The sequence below is a fragment of the Pituophis catenifer genome, unplaced genomic scaffold (assembly GCF_029215685.1).
Source record: "Pituophis catenifer annectens isolate HBS135680 unplaced genomic scaffold, rPitCat1.0.hap2 SCAF_97, whole genome shotgun sequence".
In the NCBI taxonomy this organism is placed as follows: domain Eukaryota; kingdom Metazoa; phylum Chordata; class Lepidosauria; order Squamata; family Colubridae; genus Pituophis; species Pituophis catenifer.
The window spans coordinates 59,826-82,082 of record NW_027256977.1 but is presented as its reverse complement, the minus strand read 5'-3'; the positions used below and the strand labels follow the sequence as shown (position 1 = coordinate 82,082).

The following is a 22,257-nucleotide window of genomic DNA, read 5'->3' as shown; positions in this document are numbered from 1 at the left end:
GAGCCGATTAAAGAAACTGGTTAGTCAGAAGCGACCCAGCAATCAAACCCAGTTAATAGAAGCCATCCTTCCATCTTGGTTTCACATTAGGACAGCTGCAGAACTCAAAGACTTGGTTCACTCCATGGGAAGAGGTACTCACCATCCATCCATCCATCCATCCATCCATCCATCCATCCATCCAAGCAACCAACACATCCATCCATCCATCCAATTTCAATGGCCACTCAGCTCAACCAAGTGACTCTGGAGGGATTCCTCCAGAAACCTCCTATTTTTTCTGTTCAAGCGTGTGTCAGGGGGTTTACCACGATGTCCGGAGGAGGCGTGGTCATAGTGGGCAGGACGTAGACCGAATCAGTTGGGAAGTCTCCCTTCTGCTTGGTCCGTTCATTGACTCCGTTGGCCCAGCCAGAATTCATCACGTTTTCTCCCGTATCCTGGTCCAGAATCAACAAATCTCCTTTGAGGAAACTGAGAAAACCGGAATCGTCACCAGCTAGAGGGAGACAGAATTGGAAAATGTTGGCATGGGGGACAAGAGAAAGATCCGGATCAAGTCTTAAAGTTGCCAAGGTTGGAGACCCCTGAACTAGACTAACGTTTCTCAACATTAGCAGCTTCAAGAGACGTGGACTTCAACTCCCAGAATTCCCCAGCCAGCAGCAGATAAGTTGTCAAGTTACAACCGTAATCGAGCCCAAAATTATGGTCGTAAGTTGTGGTAGCTTTTAAGCAGATCCCCAGGTGAACACTGATTTTACAATCCTTTTCTTGAGGTGGTCATTAAATGAATCACTGTGGCCGTTAAGTAAATACACAGATTGTTCAGTGGATCCATTGTCTGAATAGGAACAAAAGGGAGGGAGGGAGGGAGGGAGGGAGAATGGAAGGAAGGAAGGAAGGAAGGAAGGAAGGAAGGAAGGAAGGAAGGAAGGAGAATAGGAGAGAATGGGAAGGAAGGAAGAAACGGAAGAAGGAAGGGGAATAGGAGAGAATTGGAAGGAAGGAAGGGAGGAAGGAGAATAGGAGAGAATTGGAAGGAAGGGAGGGAGGAAGGAAGGAGAATAGGAGAGAATGGGAAGGAAGGAAGAAGCAAGGAAGGAGAATAGGAGAGAATGGGAAGGAAGGAAGAAACGGAAGAAGGAAGGGGAATAGGAGAGAATTGGAAGGAAGGAAGGGAGGAAGGAGAATAGGAGAGAATTGGAAGGAAGGAAGGGAGGAAGGAAGGAGAATAGGAGAGAATGGGAAGGAAAGAAGAAACGGAGGAAGGCAGGAGAATAGGAGAGAATTGGAAGAAAGGAAGGAAGGAAGAAGCAAGGAAGGAGAATAGGAGAGAATGGGAAGGAAGGAAGAAACGGAGGAAGGAAGGAGAATAGGAGAGAAAATGGGAAAGGAAGGAAGGGCAGCAACGGAAGAGGAAGAAGATAGGAGGAAAGGGGAAGAGAGAAAAAGAAAAAAGGAAGGAAGGAGAGAGAGAGAGAGAGAGATGGAAGGGTGTGGGGGAGAGAGGAGGGGTGAGGCTGGGAGGTGAGGGAGAGGAAGGAAGGAAGGAAGGAAGGAGAAAAAAGGAAGGAAAGGAAAGGAACGCTTTTTCACTTGAGGAATTAACTCCCTTCACTAAATCCTTCCGTTTGGCTCCTGGGCTTACCTGGATTTGGGTTGTCTTGCAGTGTGACCACGTATTTCGATCTTTTCCTCAGCCCTTCCAGGAAGGTGACCACCAGGTCACGGATGTCCTCCGCGTTGTTGGAGGTGAAGGTGTACTCGTCGCCTTTGATGGTTGCCAAGGTGAAACTCTGCCCTTGGAGTTTCCCTCCGCTGCAGAAAAGACCCACCAAATGGAAAGAATTCAGCCTGAAGACCCCAGACCAAACATTTCCAAAATATCTTCCCTCGGGCAAACACAACGTGGCTATCAGAGAAGGAATCCTGCCACTGCTGAAGGAACTGGATGACTGCAGGTTGACTCTGTGTGTCCATCACACACACACACACACACACACACACACACACACACACACACACACATGCACACAGATGTTATCAGATGAAGGAACTGGATGACTTCAGGTTGACTCTGTGTGTCCATCACACACACACACACACACACACACACACACACACACACACACAGATGTTATCAGATGAAGGAACTGGATGACTTCAGGTTGACTCTGTGTGTCCATCACACACACACACACACACACACACACACACACAGAGATGTTATCAGATGAAGGAACTGGATGACTTCAGGTTGACTCTGTGTGTCCATCACACACACACACACACACAGAGAGAGAGAGATGTTATCAGATGAAGGAACTGGATGACTTCAGGTTGACTCTGTGTGTCCATCTCACACACACACACACACACACACACACACACACACACAGAGAGAGAGAGAGATGTTATCAGATGAAGGAACTGGATGACTTCAGGTTGACTCTGTGTGTCCATCTCACACACACACACACACACACACACACACAGAGAGATGTTATCAGATGAAGGAACTGGATGACTTCAGGTTGACTCTGTGTGTCCATCACACACACACACACACACACACACACACACACACAGAGATGTTATCAGATGAAGGAACTGGATGACTTCCGGTTGACTCTGTGTGTCCATCTCACATACACACACACACACACACACACACACACACACAGAGAGAGAGAGATGTTATCAGATGAAGGAACTGGATGACTTCAGGTTGACTCTGTGTGTCCATCTCACACACACACACACACACACACACACACACACACACACAGAGAGAGAGAGATGTTATCAGATGAAGGAACTGGATGACTTCAGGTTGACTCTGTGTGTCCATCTCACACACACACACACACACACACACACACACACACACACACACACAGAGAGAGAGAGAGATGTTATCAGATGAAGGAACTGGATGACTTCAGGTTGACTCTGTGTGTCCATCTCACACACACACACACACACACACACACACACACACACAGAGAGAGAGAGAGATGTTATCAGATGAAGGAACTGGATGACTTCAGGTTGACTCTGTGTGTCCATCTCACACACACACACACACACACACACACACACACAGAGATGTTATCAGATGAAGGAACTGGATGACTTCAGGTTGACTCTGTGTGTCCATCACACACACACACACACACACACACACACACAGAGATGTTATCAGATGAAGGAACTGGATGACTTCCGGTTGACTCTGTGTGTCCATCTCACATACACACACACACACACACACACACACACAGAGAGAGAGAGAGAGATGTTATCAGATGAAGGAACTGGATGACTTCAGGTTGACTCTGTGTGTCCATCTCACACACACACACACACACACACACACACACACAGAGAGAGAGAGAGAGATGTTATCAGATGAAGGAACTGGATGACTTCAGGTTGACTCTGTGTGTCCATCTCACACACACACACACACACACACACACACACACACACACACACAGAGATGTTATCAGATGAAGGAACTGGATGACTTCAGGTTGACTCTGTGTGTCCATCACACACACACACACACACACACACACACACACACACACACAGAGATGTTATCAGATGAAGGAACTGGATGACTTCCGGTTGACTCTGTGTGTCCATCTCACATACACACACACACACACACACACACACACACAGAGAGAGAGAGAGATGTTATCAGATGAAGGAACTGGATGACTTCAGGTTGACTCTGTGTGTCCATCTCACACACACACACACACACACACACACACACACAGAGAGAGAGAGAGAGATGTTATCAGATGAAGGAACTGGATGACTTCAGGTTGACTCTGTGTGTCCATCTCACATACACACACACACACACACACACACACACAGAGAGAGAGAGAGAGATGTTATCAGATGAAGGAACTGGATGACTTCAGGTTGACTCTGTGTGTCCATCTCACACACACACACACACACACACACACACACACAGAGAGAGAGAGAGAGATGTTATCAGATGAAGGAACTGGATGACTTCAGGTTGACTCTGTGTGTCCATCTCACACACACACACACACACACACACACACACACACACACAGAGAGAGAGAGAGAGATGTTATCAGATGAAGGAACTGGATGACTTCAGGTTGACTCTGTGTGTCCATCTCACATACACACACACACACACACACACACACAGAGAGAGAGAGAGAGAGATGTTATCAGATGAAGGAACTGGATGACTTCAGGTTGACTCTGTGTGTCCATCTCACACACACACACACACACACACACACACACACACACACACACACAGAGATGTTATCAGATGAAGGAACTGGATGACTTCAGGTTGAGTCTGTGTGTCCATCTCACACACACACACACACACACACACACACACACACACACACAGAGATGTTATCAGATGAAGGAACTGGATGACTTCAGGTTGACTCTGTGTGTCCATCACACACACACACACACACACACACACACACACACACACAGAGAGATGTTATCAGATGAAGGAACTGGATGACTTCAGGTTGACTCTGTGTGTCCATCACACACACACACACACACACAGAGAGATGTTATCAGATGAAGGAACTGGATGACTTCCGGTTGACTCTGTGTGTCCATCACACACACACACACACACACACACACACACACACAGATGTTATCAGATGAAGGAACTGGATGACTTCAGGTTGACTCTGTGTGTCCATCTCACACACACACACACACACACACACACACACACACACGCACACACATGTTATCAGATGAAGGAACTGGATGACTTCAGGTTGACTCTGTGTGTCCATCACACACACACACACACACAGATCAGGGGTGGGTTCTAATTTTTTTTACTACCGGTTCTGTGGGCGTGGCTTATTTTGTGGGTGTGGCTTGGAGGTCATGTGACTGGGTGGGCGTGGCTAGCTGGTCAGAGTCATTTCTGGAAGGTCCTCGCACTTACGACCAGTCCTCGCACTTACGACCCGACTCATTTGTTTGCTTTTAACACTGATCAGCTGTAGGGCGGCCCTTGGAAGCCCCGCGGCAAGAGTTTAAGTAGTTTTTTTCCCTCTAGTTATTAGCTGGGACTCAGGAGGCAGCAATAGATTGGGGATGGGACCAAATAAAAGGTAAGAATAACGTGGGTGGGTGGGGGTGGGTGGGAGGGCGGGAGGGGGAAGAACCGGTTCGGTGACATCATATCGTCACCGCTACCGGCTCGGCCGAACCGGACCGAACCGGGAGGAACCCACCACTGACACAGATGTTACCAATTCTCTAGAAAATTGGAAATTACCACTTAGAACACTGTTTTCTCAAGCTTGGCAACTTTAAGACGGGTGGACTTCAACTTATTTATTTTATTTTTTATTTTTATTTTTATTTGATTTATATGCCGCCCTTCTCCGGAGACTCAGGGCGCTTACAATGCGTTAAGCAATAGCCTTCATCCTTTTGTATATTTATACAAAGTCAGCTTATTGCCCCCACAAACTGGGTCCTCATTTCACCTACCTTAGAAAGGATGGAAGGCTGAGTCAACCTTGAGCCTTGGAGAGATTCGAACCTGCAGAAATTGCAGGCAGCTGTGTTAATAACAGGGTGCACTAAACCACTGTAGTATCAAGGCTCTTGATACTGAACTCCCAGAATTCCCCAGCCAGCCATGCTTGAAGTTGCCAAGATTCTAACAGATCTAACAGATTAATAGTTGAAAGGGATCTTATAGGTCATTTGCTCCAACCCCCCACCCAAACAGGAGACCCTACACCATTTCTGACAGATATCAGTCCAGTTTCTTCTTGAAAGCCTCCAGGAATGAAGCTCCCACAACTTCCGAAGGCAACTTCAGTTCCATGGGTTGATTGTTCTCACTGTCAGAAAATTCCTCCTTATTTCCAGGTTGAATCTCTCCTTGTTCAGTTTCCATCCATTATTCCTTGTCTGGCCTTCAGGTGCCTTGGAAAATAGCCTGATCCCCTTCCTCCTCTCTGTGGCAGCCCCTCAAATATTGGAAGATGCTCTCCTGTCTCCCCTGGTCCTTCTCTTCACTAGACTAGCCAGGCCCAGTTCCTGCAACCGTTCATCGTATGTTTTAGCCTCCCATCTCCTCATCATCCTGGTTGCTCTTCTCTGCACTTTTTCTAGAGTCTCAACATCCTTTTTTATAGTGTGGTGATGAAAACTGGATGCAGTACTCTAGGTGTGGCCTTACTAAGGCTTTACAGAGTGGTAGTAGTACCTCCCTTGATCTTGATTGCATCCCTCTGTTAATTGAAAAATGCTTCCTCTATGCCAACAGATCAGGAAGTAATGCAAAAAATTTATACATGCGCAGAAATGGATAAATTAACTTTAGAATTAAAAGATAAGGAAGACTCAAAGTATTTTATAGTATGGAATAGATGATATAAGTGGATAAACCAAAGGAAAAAAGGGTAAAGATAAGAATTAGAGGAAATGCGGAAAAAAAAAATGCACCGTCAGATAGATAGAAAAAGTAAATAAGTCACGGCAGATTTGTATATATGTGTTTATATAATCATATGTACTGAGTTTATTAGTGTAATTATGGCTTGAAAAGGTAAATTTTAAGAGAGAGAAAATTTGTATATTTTCTCTTTGTTTTTGTTTGTTAATATTTTTAAATTCAATAAAGTTTGTTTTTAAATTGAAAAAAAAGAAAAAGAAAAATGCTTCCTCAGGGCACTGTTCATGCAGTTATGGATTACCTGGTGTTTCTTTTTTTTTTAAGGTCTTACCTATTGCTGGAGACAGCTGTTATCTCTGGGAAGGAAAATTCCAGAAGGACCTGTTCTTGTTCATCTACGAAATACACCCCGGTCCAGTTCACCGCTACAATCAGTTCGTTTTGTGGAAGGCTGGGACCTGGTGTAAGACAGAAAAAAATGCAGAAAAACGTGAAGGAAAGGTAGGTGTGGGTCTCACCCCAAATGTCACCCCAAGCACCTGAAGGCAGGGCAAGAAACAATGCATGGAAACTCATCAAGGAGAGAAGCAACCTGGAACTAAGGAGAAACTTCCCAACAGTGAGGACAATTAACCAGTGGAACAACTTGCCACCAGAAGTTGTGGGTGCTCCAATATCGGAGGTTTTTAAGAAGAGACCGGACACTCATTTGTCTGAAATGTTATAAATTCTCCTGCTTGAGCAGAGGGTTGGACTAGAAGATCTCCCAAGGTCCCTTCCACAGCTCTGTTCTGTGACTGAATTGGGTATGTCCAGTCTAATGAAAAGAAGGACTAGGGGTGACATGATAGCAGTCTTCCAATATTTGAGGGGTTGCCCCAAAGAAGAGGGGTTAAATTTATTTTCCAAAGCACCGGCTTAACGACCAGATTCAACCTCAGTGGTCGCAAAAAGGATCTCAAATTCAGCCTCAGTGCTCACTTAATAACCACAGATCCAATGAATAACCACAGTGGATTCGCTTAATGCCCGCCACAAAAGAGGTCGCAAAAATCATGAGTTACGACCAGAATGGGCAGGCTCCATTATGGTCATAACTCAAGGACTAACTTTACCTGTGCTAGAAATCTACCAAACAGGCGAAACCATTTTATCTATCCAGAAGCGCCTTGGTAGTACAGTGGTCTAAAGCACCCTGTTATTAAGACCAGCTGCCTGCAATTACTGCAGGTTCGAATCTCGCCAGGCTCAAGGTCGACTCAGCCTTCCATCCTTTCTAAGGTAGGTAAATTGAGGACCCAGTTTGTGGGGGGCAATAAGCTGACTTTGTATAAAATATACAAAAAGGATAAAGGCTATTGCTTAGCGCATTGTAAGCCCCCCTGAATCTCCGGAGAAGGACAGCATATAAATCAAATTAAAAAAAAAAAATAGGACATTTATTATTCCATTCCTCCTTAAAATATCCCACTTGAATTACTACAGGCTCGGTGTGTTGACAAAAATATTAAAGGTACCCAAAAATGTAGAGGACAAATATAAAGGGGGAAAAAAAGCAGTCTTTTTAAAACTCTAAAAACACATTTGGAAGTTGACTTGCAATCTTGCAGCATTTTGCGATTGGAGAGGGTGTTGGGGCTTCCTGGATGTCTGCAGAAGAGCCCTCGTGGTCAGGAAAAGTTGGCCACTTGGTTGCGTGAGTGACCACTACCTGTTGTGCAACAGTATTTGGGTAACTTTTGGGCTTACCTGAAAACTTAAATGCTTCGTAGAACCTGGAGAACAGCAAAGGCCACTTAAAACGAGCGAAGTCCACCACTTCTTCCTTAACTCTTTTAGGGTCCATCCTCTTCTGAGTATAAATTCCCTGGAAGACAAAGAAAAACAGTTCTTGGGAACCTCGTGATACGGATTAACAGAATTAGAGAGTTAGAAGGGACCTTGGAGGTCTTCTAGTCGAACCCCTTGCTCAGGCAGCAAACCCTATACCATTTCAGACAAACGTGTGTCCAATCTCTTCTTGAAAACCTCCAGTGATGGAGCACCCACAACATCTGGTGGCAAGTAGTTCCACTGATTAATTGTTCTCAGGAAATTTCTCTTTAGTTTTAGGTTGCTTCTCTCCTTGATTAGCTTCCATATGTTTCTTCTTGTCCTGCCTTCAGGGGCTTTGGAGGATAGGTTGACCCCCTCCTCTTTGTTGCAGCCCTTCAAATATTGGAAGACTTATCATGTCACACCTAGTCCTTCTTTTCTTTCATGCCGAAGGCGGGACTAGAACTCATACTCTCCTGGTGATTTGCCCAAAGTCATCCAACTAGCTTTCATGCCGAAGGCGGGACTAGAACTCACTGTCTCCTGGAGATTGGCCCAAGTCATCCAGCAGGTTTCCATGCCTAAGGCGGGACTAGAACTCACCGTCTCCTGGTGATTGGCCCAAGTCATCCAGCAGGTTTCCATGCCTAAGGCGGGACTAGAACTCACCGTCTCCTGGTGATTGGCCCAAGTCACCAGCAGGTTTCTATGCCTAAGGCGGGACTAGAACTCACCGTCTCCTGGTGATTGGCCCAAGTCATCAGGCAGGTTTCCATGCCTAAGGCGGGACTAGAACTCACCGTCTCCTGGTGATTGGCCCAAGTCATCCGGCAGGTTTCCATGCCTAAGGCGGGACTAGAACTCACCGTCTCCTGGTGATTGGCCCAAGTCATCCGGCAGGTTTCCATGCCTAAGGCGGGACTAGAACTCACCGTCTCCTGGTGATTGGCCCAAGTCATCCAGCAGGTTTCCATGCCTAAGGCGGGACTAGAACTCACCGTCTCCTGGTGATTGGCCCAAGTCATCCAGCAGGTTTCCATGCCTAAGGCGGGACTAGAACTCACCGTCTCCTGGGGATTGGCCCAAGTCATCCAGCAGGTTTCCATGCGTAAGGCAGGACTAGAACTCACCGTCTCCTGGTGATTGGCCCAAGTCATCCAGCAGGTTTCCATGCCTAAGGCGGAACTAGAACTTATCGTCTCCTGGTGATTGGTGCAAATCATCCAGCAGGTTTCCATGCCTAAGGCGGGACTAGAACTCACCATCTCCTGGTGATTGGCCCAAGTCATCCAGCAGGTTTCCATGCCTAAGGCGGGACTAGAACTTATCGTCTCCTGGTGATTGGTGCACAGTTACCCAGCTGGCTTCGTGCCTAAGGCGGGACTACAATCGCTGTCTCTTTGGCGATTGGCCGAAAGTCACCCAGCTGGATTTCACGCCTACGACGGAACTTGAACTCGTGGTCTCTTGCTGTCTAGCCTGGTGCCTTACCCACTGCAGATGGTCCTTCTATGAAGTTTGGCAGGCAGGTTCCATTGATAGTAGAGCCTTGATAGTACAGTGGTTTAGTGCACCCTGTTATTAACACAGCTGCCTGCAATTTCTGCTGGTTCGAATCTCGCCAAGGCTCAAGGTTGACTCAGCCTTCCATCCTTTCTAAGGTAGGTAAATTGAGGACCCAGTTTGTGGGGGGCAATAAGCTGACTTTGTATAAATATATACAAAAGGATGAAGGCTGTTGCTTAACGCATTGTAAGCCGCCCTGAGTCTCCGGAGAAGGGCGGCATATAAATCAAATTTAAAAAAAAAAAAAATTGGATCTACCCTGCATTCTCTCACTCCTGTGGCAAAGGAAATCCATCTGATTTATTCATTTATTTACCTTTTTATGGGCAGCGATGATAAACTGAGCCCACTTCTCAACCGTTTTGGAAGGCGTGATCTCTCGGTCGGGAATGTAGGAGGGAACCAGGTTCAGGAGACGCTCCAAGACCATTTCGGATCCATAGTCCACGTAGTATTGCTGGGAAGCTAATTCGGCCATGTCCTCCTCCTGCAAAGACATACGGGAAGAGCCGTTCGAAAAAGATTTAGACATCACCGAAGGCCTCGATGGCGAAGCTTTGGCACTGCTCTTCTGGTTTTCCCAGCCAGCTGGTCTTCGTGGGTGCCGGAGCGCCAGGAAACGGCCTGAAAACGGCTCGAGAAATGGGTAAAAAACAGGCTGTTTTTCAGGCCATTTTTGGGCCGTTTTCAGAAAAATGCCCCCAAAACAGGCATGCATGCACCGACCAGCTAGTTTTTGGGTTTCCAGCGCTCCGGCACACGCACACTCACACATGCATGTGCATTCACATGTGTTCCGTTTTGGGCATTAAGTGCTGAAAAGGTTCGCCATCACTGTCCTAAGGGAAGACAGGTGCTCCTCATCTTACAACCATCCATTCAGTGTTTGAAGTTACAGAGGCACTGAAAAAAGTGATTTACAACCAGTCCTCGCATTTACAACCATTGTATCTATCTATCTATCCATCAATCCATCTATCATCTATCCTATCTATCTATCTATCTATCTATCTATCTATCTATCTATCTCTATCCATCCATCCATCCATCCATCCATCCATCCATCCATCTATCTATCTATCTATCTATCTATCTATCTATCTATCTATCTATCCTCTATCCTATCTATCTATCTATCTATCTATCTATCTATCTATCTATCTATCTATCTATCTATCCATCTATCATCTATTCTATCTGTCTGTCTGTCTGTCTATCCATCCATCCATCATCTATCCTATCTATCTATCTATCTATCTATCTATCTATCTATCTATCTATCTATCTATCTATCTATCTATCTATCCATCCATCCATCCATCCATCCATCCATCCATCCATCTATCATCTATCCTATCTATCTATCTATCTATCTATCTATCTATCTATCTATCTATCTATCTATCTATCCATCCATCCATCCATCTATCATCTATTCTATCTGTCTGTCTGTCTGTCTATCCATCCATCCATCATCTATCCTATCTATCTATCTATCTATCTATCTATCTATCTATCTATCTATCTATCTATCTATCTATCCATCCATCCATCCATCCATCCATCCATCCATCCATCCATCCATCCATCCATCCATCCATCATCTATTCTATCTATCTATCTATCTATCTATCTATCTATCTATCTATCTATCTATCTATCTATCTATCTATCTATCTATCTATCTAATCAAAACAGTTGTTAAGTGGTTTTTTTCACATTTTATGATCTTTCTCACCAAAGTTTCTAAGTGAATCACTGCAGTCCAGAGGTGGATTTCAGCAAGTTCTGACCAGTTTTGGAGAACCGGTAACAGAAATTTTGAGTAGTTCAGAGAACCGGTAGTAAAAATTCTGACTGGCCCCGCCCCCTCTATTCTCTGCCTCCCGAGTCCCAGCTGATCGGGAGGAAATGGGGATTTTGCAATAACCTTTGCCTGGAGTGCGGTGGGAAGGGGGATTTCACAGTATCCTTCCCCTGCCACGCCCACCAAGCCATGCCACGCCCACCAAGCCACACCCACAGAACCGGTAGTAAAAAAAATTAAGGCTTGGGACTAATTGGCCACTCCCTTAGCCTATTTAAGGAGGAACGCCGACTGAAGCAATTTGTAGGGAACAACTTTAGTTCACTCTACGTCGTGTCTGGATTCTCTGCAAATTGCTTCTGAGCTTTCTGCCAACTTTAGTAAGATTGTGATTACTTTATCTTTGGTTTCTTGTAGGCTGTTAAGAAAGTTTATCAACAGCCTTTGTTTTGATAAAGACTGAGTTATTTTAGTAAATTAAGTTTTGTACAAACTTTGTGTGTGCTGCATTCTTTGGGGTCCATAGCTGGGGCAGAACACTCACTAATCCACCCCCATTTTAGGATCCGGGTTTTATTTTATCCAAGATTTCAGCTTGCTCTGAATTTTGAACGTGGCAAGGACTTCAAGGTTTACCTTATCACATCGGTATTCCCCAAACTTCACCCCTCGGACGATCTGCTGGTAAATGAGATTGGTAGCGACGTAATCGTCGGTGGGATTGTGCCAGGGGGTGAAGATTTCCTTTCTGAAGAAGAGTCGCCAAGGGGCATTGCGTTCCTGGGCGCCCTGCTCCTTGGCAAACTGCTCGCACTGCGAGATGGCATCCATGACGTGGTCACTGCCGCTTCCGAGGGAAGAGACCTGGCAAAGAAGAGAGAAGGAGAAAGGCAGGGGGGTGACTATGGGCCAATCACCAGGAGACGGTGAGTTCTAGTCCTGCCTTAGGCATGAAAGCCAGCTGGGTGACTTTGGGCCAATCACCAGGAGACGGTGAGTTCTAGTCCCGCTTTAGGCATGAATTCTGACTGGGTGACTTTGGGCCAATCACCAGGAGACGGTGAGTTCTAGTCCCGCTTTAGGCATGAATTCTGACTGGGTGACTTTGGGCCCATCACCAGGAGACGGTGAGTTCTAGTCCCGCTTTAGGCATGAATTCTGACTGGGTGACTTTGGGCCAATCACCAGGAGACGGTGAGTTCTAGTCCCGCTTTAGGCATGAATTCTGACTGGGTGACTTTGGGCCAATCACCAGGAGACCGTGAGTTCTAGTCCCACGTTAGGCATGAATTCTGACTGGGTGACTTTGGGCCCATCACCAGGAGATGGTGAGTTCTAGTCCCACCTTAGGCATGAAAGCCAGCTGGGTGACTTTGGGCCAATCACCAGGAGACCGTGAGTTCTAGTCCCGCCTTAGGCATGAAAGCCATCTGGGTGACTTTGGGCCAATCACCAGGAGACGGTGAGTTCTAGTCCCATGTTAGGCATGAAAGCTGACTGGGTGACTTTGGGCCCATCACCAGGAGATGGTGAGTTCTAGTCCCGCCTTAGGCATGAAAGCCAGCTGGGTGACTTTGGCCAATCACCAGGAGACAGTGAGTTCTAGTCCCACGTTAGGCATGAAAGCTGATTGGGTGACTTTGGGCCCATCACCAGGAGACGGTGAGTTCTAGTCCCACCTTAGGCATGAAAGCCAGCTGGGTGACTTTGGGCCAATCACCAGGAGACCGTGAGTTCTAGTCCCGCCTTAGGCATGAAAGCCATCTGGGTGACTTTGGGCCAATCACCAGGAGACGGTGAGTTCTAGTCCCATGTTAGGCATGAAAGCTGACTGGGTGACTTTGGGCCCATCACCAGGAGATGGTGAGTTCTAGTCCCGCCTTAGGCATGAAAGCCATCTGGGTGACTTTGGGCCAATCACCAGGAGACGGTGAGTTCTAGTCCCATGTTAGGCATGAAAGCTGACTGGGTGACTTTGGGCCCATCACCAGGAGATGGTGAGTTCTAGTCCCGCCTTAGGCATGAAAGCCAGCTGGGTGACTATGGGCCAATCACCAGGAGACTGTGAGTTCTAGTCCCATGTTAGGCATGAAAGCTGACTGGGTGACTTTGGGCCCATCACCAGGAGAAGGTGAGTTCTAGTCCCGCCTTAGGCATGAAAGCCAGCTGGGTGACTTTGGGCCAATCACCAGGAGACGGTGAGTTCTAGTTCCATGTTAGGCATGAAAGCTGACTGGGTGACTTTGGGCCAATCACCAGGAGACGGTGAGTTCTAGTCCCACGTTAGGCATGAAAGCTGACTGGGTGACTTTGGGCCCATCACCAAGAGATGGTGAGTTCTAGTCCCGACTTTGCTATGAAAGCCAGTGGATAACTTTGGACCAATCACCAGGAGACAGTAAATTCTAGTCCCGCATTAGGCATGAAAGCCAGTTTAGTAAGATGTTAAGCCAGAGTTTCCCAACCCTGTCAAGTTTAAAAACATGTGGACTTCAACTCCCAGAATCCCCCAGCCTCACTTTGAGGTCTTTTCCTCCCATCGCGGGTTCCTACCTTGTCAAAGAGCGCGATGTAAAGGGAGAAGCCAAAATGGTCCCTCAGGCTTATCTTGTCGGCCAACGAGCTGCAAAGCTCCTTGGCCGTAGTGGCCGAGTCGGTTAACAAGGTCTTGGTGGTGCCATCCATAAATGTGACCGGGAGCATAATCGGCTTCTTGGATTTGGTCGCCTGGAAGAAGAACGCAAGTCAACAACACAACGACAATTGCAATCTGAAGCTGTGCTTGTCTCAGAGAAAATTTGGACTGCCCCTGAATTGCAGCTTTGCATGCATTATGGGTAGTCCTCGACTTACGACTGGTCACTTAGCGTAACATTCAAAGTTACGACAAACTCCAAAAATTTTACCTATGGAGTTCAACTTCCCAATGGGTACCACTCCTGTGGTCACATGACCAGCCTGGTCATGTCTGAGGACATCCGAATGCAATTTGCGATGTTTTTGCCCAAAACCAGCATTTTCTTCAAGTTTATGACAAAGTCAAAGTCCCTGACTTACAACTGTTCGTTTAGTGACCGTTCCAAGTTACAACGGCACTGAAAAAAAGTGACACAGGACCCATTTTTCACACTTACGACCGTTGCAGCATTCCCCCGTGATCACGTGAGCAAAATTGAGAGGCTTGGCAGCTGACTCATATTTATGACGGTTGCAGTGTCCGATGACCGAGTCATGTGATCCCGTTTTGCGAACTTCTGACGAGCAAAGTCAATGAGGAAGCCAGATTCACTTAACAACCGTGTTACTAAGTTAACAATTACAGTGATTCGCTTAACAACTGTGGCCAGGAAAGTCGTAAAATGGGGCACAACTCATTTAACAAATGTCTCGCTTAACAGAAATTTTGGGTCGTAAGTCGAGGACTACCTGTAGAAAAGAAAGAAGCGAAAACATTGGCCAGCGTCTGGCCAATGGGCATTTTCAAGCTGCCCGTGGCCACCATTTTGTGAGTGCGCCCCCTGCAAACCTTCCAAAGGGCTACCTGAAGCTCCAGCCAGCTTGGGGGCTGCGTCCTGGTCCCATTGACAAAAGTCCTTCTGAGCCTCTCTTCGCAATAAGGGCTGTATCCGGGGGGACCCCCGATAATGAAGTTCCTTAAATACTGTTGTGGAGACACAAAGCCAACACAAAAAACAATTTAGTCATAACTGTTACATTTTGGGAAACAAAATCAGAAATTTTGGCCCGTAATTTAGCCTAGTTCTTCATTCAATTGCACATCCAGGAACTTTTTTTTTTTGAAATGTATTGATTTATTTGCTCAATTAGCAGCAACATTAAATAATAAAAAGGAAAGGAAAAAAAAACCAACAGGAAATAGAATCAGGATCAAGAAAATAGGTGCAGGTATATATTGTCAATTATAAAATAAATCAAATAGGGTATACTCTAAACATCTTATTAGGATAACACCCTGTTTATTTATGCAAAATCTCCATTTCCATTCCACTCCAAGGGAAGGATATTGCAAAATCTCCATTCCCACCCCACTCTGGAGCCAGCCAGAGGTGATATCTGCCGGTTCTCCAAACTACTCAAAATTTCTGCTACCGGTTCTCCAGAACCTGTCAGAACCTGCTTGGATTTCACCCCTGCCTCAAAGATATTCCCATCGTCCAGACCAAGAAGATGGCCCCGTCCTTGACTTACCTTGACAAATTTCTCAGAGGGGGCGAAACAGCCCACGCATAAGGACACCAGGATCCATCCTCTGGCGTGGCTGTTTTTGGAAGGATTTTGGGTCAGCTGTTTGCAGATTTGGCAGTAGACTTCATCTCTGCCACAAGAAGAAGAAAAAAACGAACAATGTCATCCAACTTCACCTGCTAATCAAATCCATTTGAACAATCTTGGGGTCTCCAAATCTTGAAATCTCCAAATCCAGGAGTCCGGAAATCTTGGAAAGTTCTCCAAATCTTGGAAACTCCAAATCTTGGAGTCTCCAAAGCTGGGAGTCTCCAAAGCTGGGAGTCTGGAACTCATGGAATCTCCAAATCTTGGAATCTCCAAATCTAGGAGTCTGGAAATCTTGGAAAGCTCTCCAAAGTTTGGAAAATTCTCCAAATCTTGGAATCTCCAAATCCAGGAGTTTCCAAATCTGGGAGTCTGGAACTCTTGGAATCTCCAAATCTAGGAATCTGGAACTCTTGGAATCTCCAAATCTTGGAATCTCCAAATCTGGGAGTCTGGAACTCTTGGAAATTTCTCCAAATCTTGGAAACTCCAAATCTTGGAATCTCCAAATCTGGGAATCTCCAAATCTGGGAGTCTGGAACTCATGGAATCTCCAAATCTTGGAATCGCCAAATCCAGGAGTCTGGAACTCTTGGAAAGTTCTCCAAATTTTGGAAAGTTCTCCAAATTTTGGAAAGTTCTCCAAATTTTGGAAACTCCAAATCTGGAAGTCTGGAACTCTTGGAAAGTTCTCCAAATTTTGGAAAGTTCTCCAAATCTTGAAATCTCCAAATCATGGAATCCCCAAGTTTTGGAGTCTCCGAATCCTGGAAGGTTCTCCAAACCCACTGAGATATAAATGAAAGACCAAAGTTGTCCACAGGGTAGATTCAAAGAAAGTTGTGATGCTACCCATGGTGTCCTGATTGAAAGTCCACCTGCTTTCAATGTCCACTATAGGGCTTTGATTACATGGTTGTGTCACCATCTTGACTTTTTTTTACCACTTTCCTGTTACGGCCTTTAGACATTAGGGCACAACGCTCCTCTGATGGCAGTTGGTTGCTGATATTTTGGGGTACACCTCTGCAATGCACACCTGGAGCATTTCTACTCCCCCTCCCTGATTTCTAACCTTAAAGTTGGCCTCAGGATTCCGTTCCCAATAATGAAATGCAGTTTCTCCAAATTGGACGTCGGGCGGTCCTCCAGCATGCTGTTCCCCTGGACGGTGGACTCGCCATCGTGCAGGCGCTTAGTCACCTGATGAAGCAGCAGGGCACGGGTACAATTTGTGAAATAGTTCACCGCGGCAGAATTCCCAGTCCCCAACCCAAGGCAAGCTGGAATGTGAGGAGGACTCATCTCTTCACCCTATTTTCAATCGATTTAGAATGAAACTCTCCAACGTTGGCCAATTTAAGACCTGTGGACTTCAACTCCCAGAATTCCCCAGCCAGCATGGCCAGCTGAGGAATTCTGGGAGTTGAAGTCTACAAGTTTTAAAGTCGGAATGTGAGGAGGACTCGTTTCTTCACCCTAGTCTCAATCTATCTAGACCAGGGCTCTCCGAAATTGGCAAATTGAAGGCTTGTGGACTTCAACTCCCAGAATTCCCCAGCCAGCATGGCCGGCTGAGGAATTCTGGGAGTTGAAGTCTACAAGTTTTAAAGACGTAATGTGAGGAGGATTAGTTTCTTCAGCCTATTCTCAATCTATGAAGGCCAGAGCTCTCCAAAGTTGGCTAATTGAAGACTTGTGGTCTTCAATTCCCAGAATTCCCCAGAATTCCTCCCCAGCTGGCTGAGGAATTCTGGGAGTTGAAGGAGTTCTGGGAAGTCTACAATCTTAAATTCTGGGAGTTGAAGTCCACAAGTTTTAAAGTCGGAATGTGAGGAGGACTCGTTTCTTCACCCTAGTCTCAATCTATCTAGACCAGGGCTCTCCGAAATTGGCAAATTGAAGACTTGTGGATTTCAACTCCCAGAATTCCCCAGCCAGCATGGCCGGCTGATGAATTCTGAGAGTTGGAAGTCTATAAGTCTTAAATTCTGGGAGTTGAAGTCCACAAGTTTTAAAGTTGCCAAGTTTGGAGACCCCTGATCTAGAACAGTGATGGTGAACTTGGGACAATGTGGGCCCTCCCACTTACGACTAACACAACTTTCCCGCGGTCACGAGATTGGGTTCGACAAGTTGCTCGCATTTATGATGGTTGAAGCATCCTGGGATCTTCCCAGCCGGCTTCCGACAAGCAAAGTCGATGGGGGGGAGCCAGATTCACTTAACGACCGCATGATTCACGTAACAACGGCAGTGATTCGCTTAGCAACCATGGCCAAAAAAAAGTTGTAAAATGGGCCATGTCTCACTTAACAACTGTCTCAGGTTAACAATGGAAATTTTGGGGCTCAATTGCGATCATAAATTGAGGACTACCGATAATCCTCACAAATTGAGGATTATCAAGATTTTGCCCTTTGTTTCTAATTTACTGCAATGACAGTTCTAGCAAATTTTCTTTGTGGGACTCTAACAGAGGTGATATTCAGCCAGTTCAGTCCGGTTCGCTCAAACCGGTAGCAGAAATCATGGGTGGGCACACCCACCTGCCCCGGCTCTATTGCATCCTATTTAGGCACGTCTTTTAGGCCGGGGGCATGCGCGGAAGGCAGGTGCGCACACGAACCGGGCGCACACGTGCACAAACCGGTAATAACATAATCTGAAACCCACCACTGGACTCTAACCTGGAAAAAGCCAAGTTTCTCCACTCGGACTGTGATCGGACAGTTGGATGATGGCTTAAACACGAGACGAGTGACTCACCTCTTCGGTTAACTTTGATTTTTTCTTGAGGGTTAAGGAGACCAATTTCTGCCGCACGCTGCTCTTCTTATGGCTATCTAGATGAGCACTCTGTAAAAGAAATATCCCAGTGTCAGAAATAATCATACCTTAACGGCTTAACCCAATATTTCTCAACTTTATGACGGGTGGACTTCAACTCCCAGAATTCCCCTGTCAGCATATGCTTATATTTCTTTCCATTTCTATTTCTTGGTTTTATTTCTATCATTTCTGAGGTTTCTTCCTTCCGATTTCTATTTCCTTATTTCTTTTCTGTTATTTCTATTTCTTCCTACTTCTATTTCCTTATTTCATTTTCTTTTTATTTCTACTCCATTCTACTTCTATTTCCTCATTTCATTTATATCATTTCTGGGGTTTTTTTCCCCTTCCGATTTCTATTTCCTTATTTCTTTTCTGTTATTTCTATTTCTTCCTACTTCTATTTCCTTATTTCATTTTCTTTTTATTTCTACTCCATTCTACTTCTATTTCCTCATTTCATTTATATCATTTCTGGGTTTTTTTTCCCCTTCCGATTTCTATTTCCTTATTTCTTTTCTGTTATTTCTATTTCTTCCTACTTCTATTTCCTTATTTCATTTTCTTTTTATTTCTACTCCATTCTACTTCTTATTTCCTTATTTCATTTATATCATTTCTGGGGTTTTTTTCCCCTTCCGATTTCTATTTCCTTATTTCTTTTCTGTTATTTCTATTTCTTCCTACTTTTATTTCCTTATTTCATTTTTTTTTTATTTCTACTCCATTCTTATTTCCTTATTTCATTTCTATCATTTCTGGGGGGTTTTTTTCCTTCCGATTTCTATTTCCTTATTTGTTTTATTTCTATTTCTTCCTACTTCTACTTCCTTATTTAATTTTCTTTTTATTTCTACTCCATTCTACTTCTATTTCCTCATTTCATTTATATCATTTCTGGCGGGTTTTTTCCTTTTGATTTCTATTTCCTTATTTCTTTTCTGTTATTTTTATTTCTTCCTACTCCCAGGTCCTTATTTCATTTTCTTTTTATTTCTACTTCATTCTACTTCTTATTTCCTCATTTCCTTTCTGAGGTTTTCTATTTCTTTCTATTTCCTTATTTCACTTCAATTTCACGCTGCTCCAGATACCTTTCAAATATTGCTATCACATCGACTAGCTCAAACCAAGAAACAGACTCCTCATAAACGACAGGAATTCTACGTATTTAAAGTATAATAACAGAACCTCAAAAACATGCCAGATATTTTTTCCTCTCCCCTCATAGAAGAAAGATAAACGAAGGTGAACAATCTTCAGTGCTTTCCTCACTTCTGTTTGACTGGGCTAAACTGACGCTTATCTAATGGTTGTCGAATTCCTTCTGCAAGGGCACCTTTGCCCTGTGGTTGCTATTCTATGAGTACCTTGTTCTTCCTTTACCAAAACAACAGAAATGGGCCTTGCCACCTTCTTACTTACTTCTCCTTCACTTTGAAGGGCCTGGAGTTCCTTCTTGTAGGACTTCTTCCCCAGCGTCTCGTAAATTTTGGTCATGACCGGGATTTTCTCGCTGCCGTCGCTCATCGCGGTGTGATATTTCGGCTCAGGGAGGTCCCCCATAAAGCGAAGAATGGTGATCCACACCGCGAGGGCTGCCTGTGGGAAAGGAAATCTGGGTCATCCTCGATTTACGACCTCAACTGAGCCCCAAAATTTCCATCGCTAAGCGAGGCAGTTGTTAAGTGAGTTTTGCCCCGTTTTACGACCTTTCCGTCCACAGTGGTTACTGCAATTGTTTACAGAGTCAGTCTCTTGTCCCCCAACAACCTGAGTCCTCATTTTACCGACCTCGGAAGGACAGAAGGCTGAGTCAACCTTGAGCCTGGTGGGATTCGAACTACCAAATTGCAGGCAGCCTGCAGTACCACACTCTAACCACTGCGCCATTACACTGTCACTTCCCCATTGACTATAATTGTCAAAAGCTCTCATAAGGGGCACTGCGACCGTCATAAATAGGAACCAAAGGTCAAGCGACCGAATTTTGATCACGTGACCGTGGGGAACCAGTGATTGTAAGTGTGAAAAATGCTTGTAAGTCCCTTTTTTCAGTGCTTCTGCAACCTCAAACGGTCGCTAAATGAACGGTCGTAAGTCAAGAAGTTAGAGATCTCCACAACCTGCCCTTTTATTCTCTCCCCAGCTGTCCAAGGAAACTCACCAGTTGATCTCCTTCATCCTCGTGGTACAACAGAGGTTGTTTCAAAGGCCGGCGTACATACGTGTGCGTGGTTGTGCCCTGGAAGTACGTGGCAGCAAATTTTGCAAATTTATACTCAGATAAGTCCTCTTCTTCTTCCTCAGGCAGAGGGAGGGCCATATCTAAGTCATCTTCTTCCAGCACTCTTCCAACTCTTTCGAGATCCTGCAAAGAACCCAACCCAAAATTGGACTCAGCTCAAATCTGTTTTGCGCAGAAGTATAGAATGGAAGGGACGTGGGTGGCTCAGTGGTTAAGACGCTGAGCTTGTCGATCGAAAGGTTGGCAGTTCAGCGGTTCGAATCCCTAGTGCTGCGTAACAGGGGTGAGCTCCCGTTCCTTGTCCCAGCTTCTGCCAACCTAGCAGTTCGAAAGCAGGTAAAAAAATGCAAGTAGAAAAATAGGGACCACCTTTGGTGGGAAGGGAACAGCGTTCCGTGTGCCTTTGGCATGTAGTCATGCCGGCCACATGACCATGGAGATGTCTTCGAACAACGCTGGCTCTTCGGCTTTGAAATGGAGATGAGCACCGCCCCCTAGAGTCGGGAACGACTAGCACCTATGCTAAGGAGCACGTGGGGGGGGGGGCGCATGCCCACACCCATAATTCTTTGTGTCCAATCAACCACGCATGCGCGCGTGACCCCCTCCCAACCTCCCCCCGCTTTTGGCACGCGATGGCACAGTGGGCCCAGTAGGCCCACTTTTTGCTCTCCCCAGGCTCCAGAGCCTCTCTAGGAGCCTGGGGAGGGTGAAAATGGCCTTCCCCACCACCTCCAGGAGACCCTCTGGAGGCCAAAAACAGCCCGTTTGCCGACTTCCAGTCCCACCTCCGGGGGCCTCCGGGGGGGCTGAGGAAGACCATTTTCGCCCTCCCCAAGCTCCTAGAGAGGCTCTGGAGCCTGGGGAGAGCAAAAAAACAGGCCTTCCCCACCCCCACAGGCCCTCTGGAGGTAGGAAACAGCCTGTTTCCCTACTTACAGGGGGCCCAGAAGGCCCAAAAATCGGAGGTGAGCTCGCATGCCCACCGATATGGCTCCACGTGCCACCTGTGGCATGCGTGCCATAAGTTCGCCATCACGGATCTAGGCCAATTAAGGCCAGCTTCTTGCAAAGGCCAGGAATTCGAATTAAAATACAGGTAGTCCTCAACTGATGGCCCCAAGCGATCCCCAAATTTCCACTGCCACACAAGACCATTGTTGTTAAGTGAGTTTTGCCCCATTTTAACTTTTTGCCATGCTTGTTAAACGAATCATTCGGTCA

The 22,257-nt window shown here is 45.8% G+C and overlaps 1 protein-coding gene across 1 annotated transcript in view; it reads right to left on the bottom strand.

Moving 5' to 3' along the window:
* The window catches only part of LOC139326720 (unconventional myosin-VIIa-like), a 104,524-nt gene that overhangs the window by 25,228 nt on the left and 57,039 nt on the right, over nt 1-22,257 (bottom strand). The window contains 13 exon segments of the mRNA XM_070956573.1: nt 309-499; nt 1,652-1,821; nt 6,804-6,930; nt 8,222-8,339; nt 10,170-10,340; nt 12,297-12,524; nt 14,214-14,387; nt 15,202-15,321; nt 15,870-15,996; nt 17,029-17,156; nt 18,723-18,812; nt 20,211-20,387; nt 20,953-21,156. Coding sequence (XP_070812674.1) covers nt 309-499; nt 1,652-1,821; nt 6,804-6,930; nt 8,222-8,339; nt 10,170-10,340; nt 12,297-12,524; nt 14,214-14,387; nt 15,202-15,321; nt 15,870-15,996; nt 17,029-17,156; nt 18,723-18,812; nt 20,211-20,387; nt 20,953-21,156 — 2,025 coding nt within the window.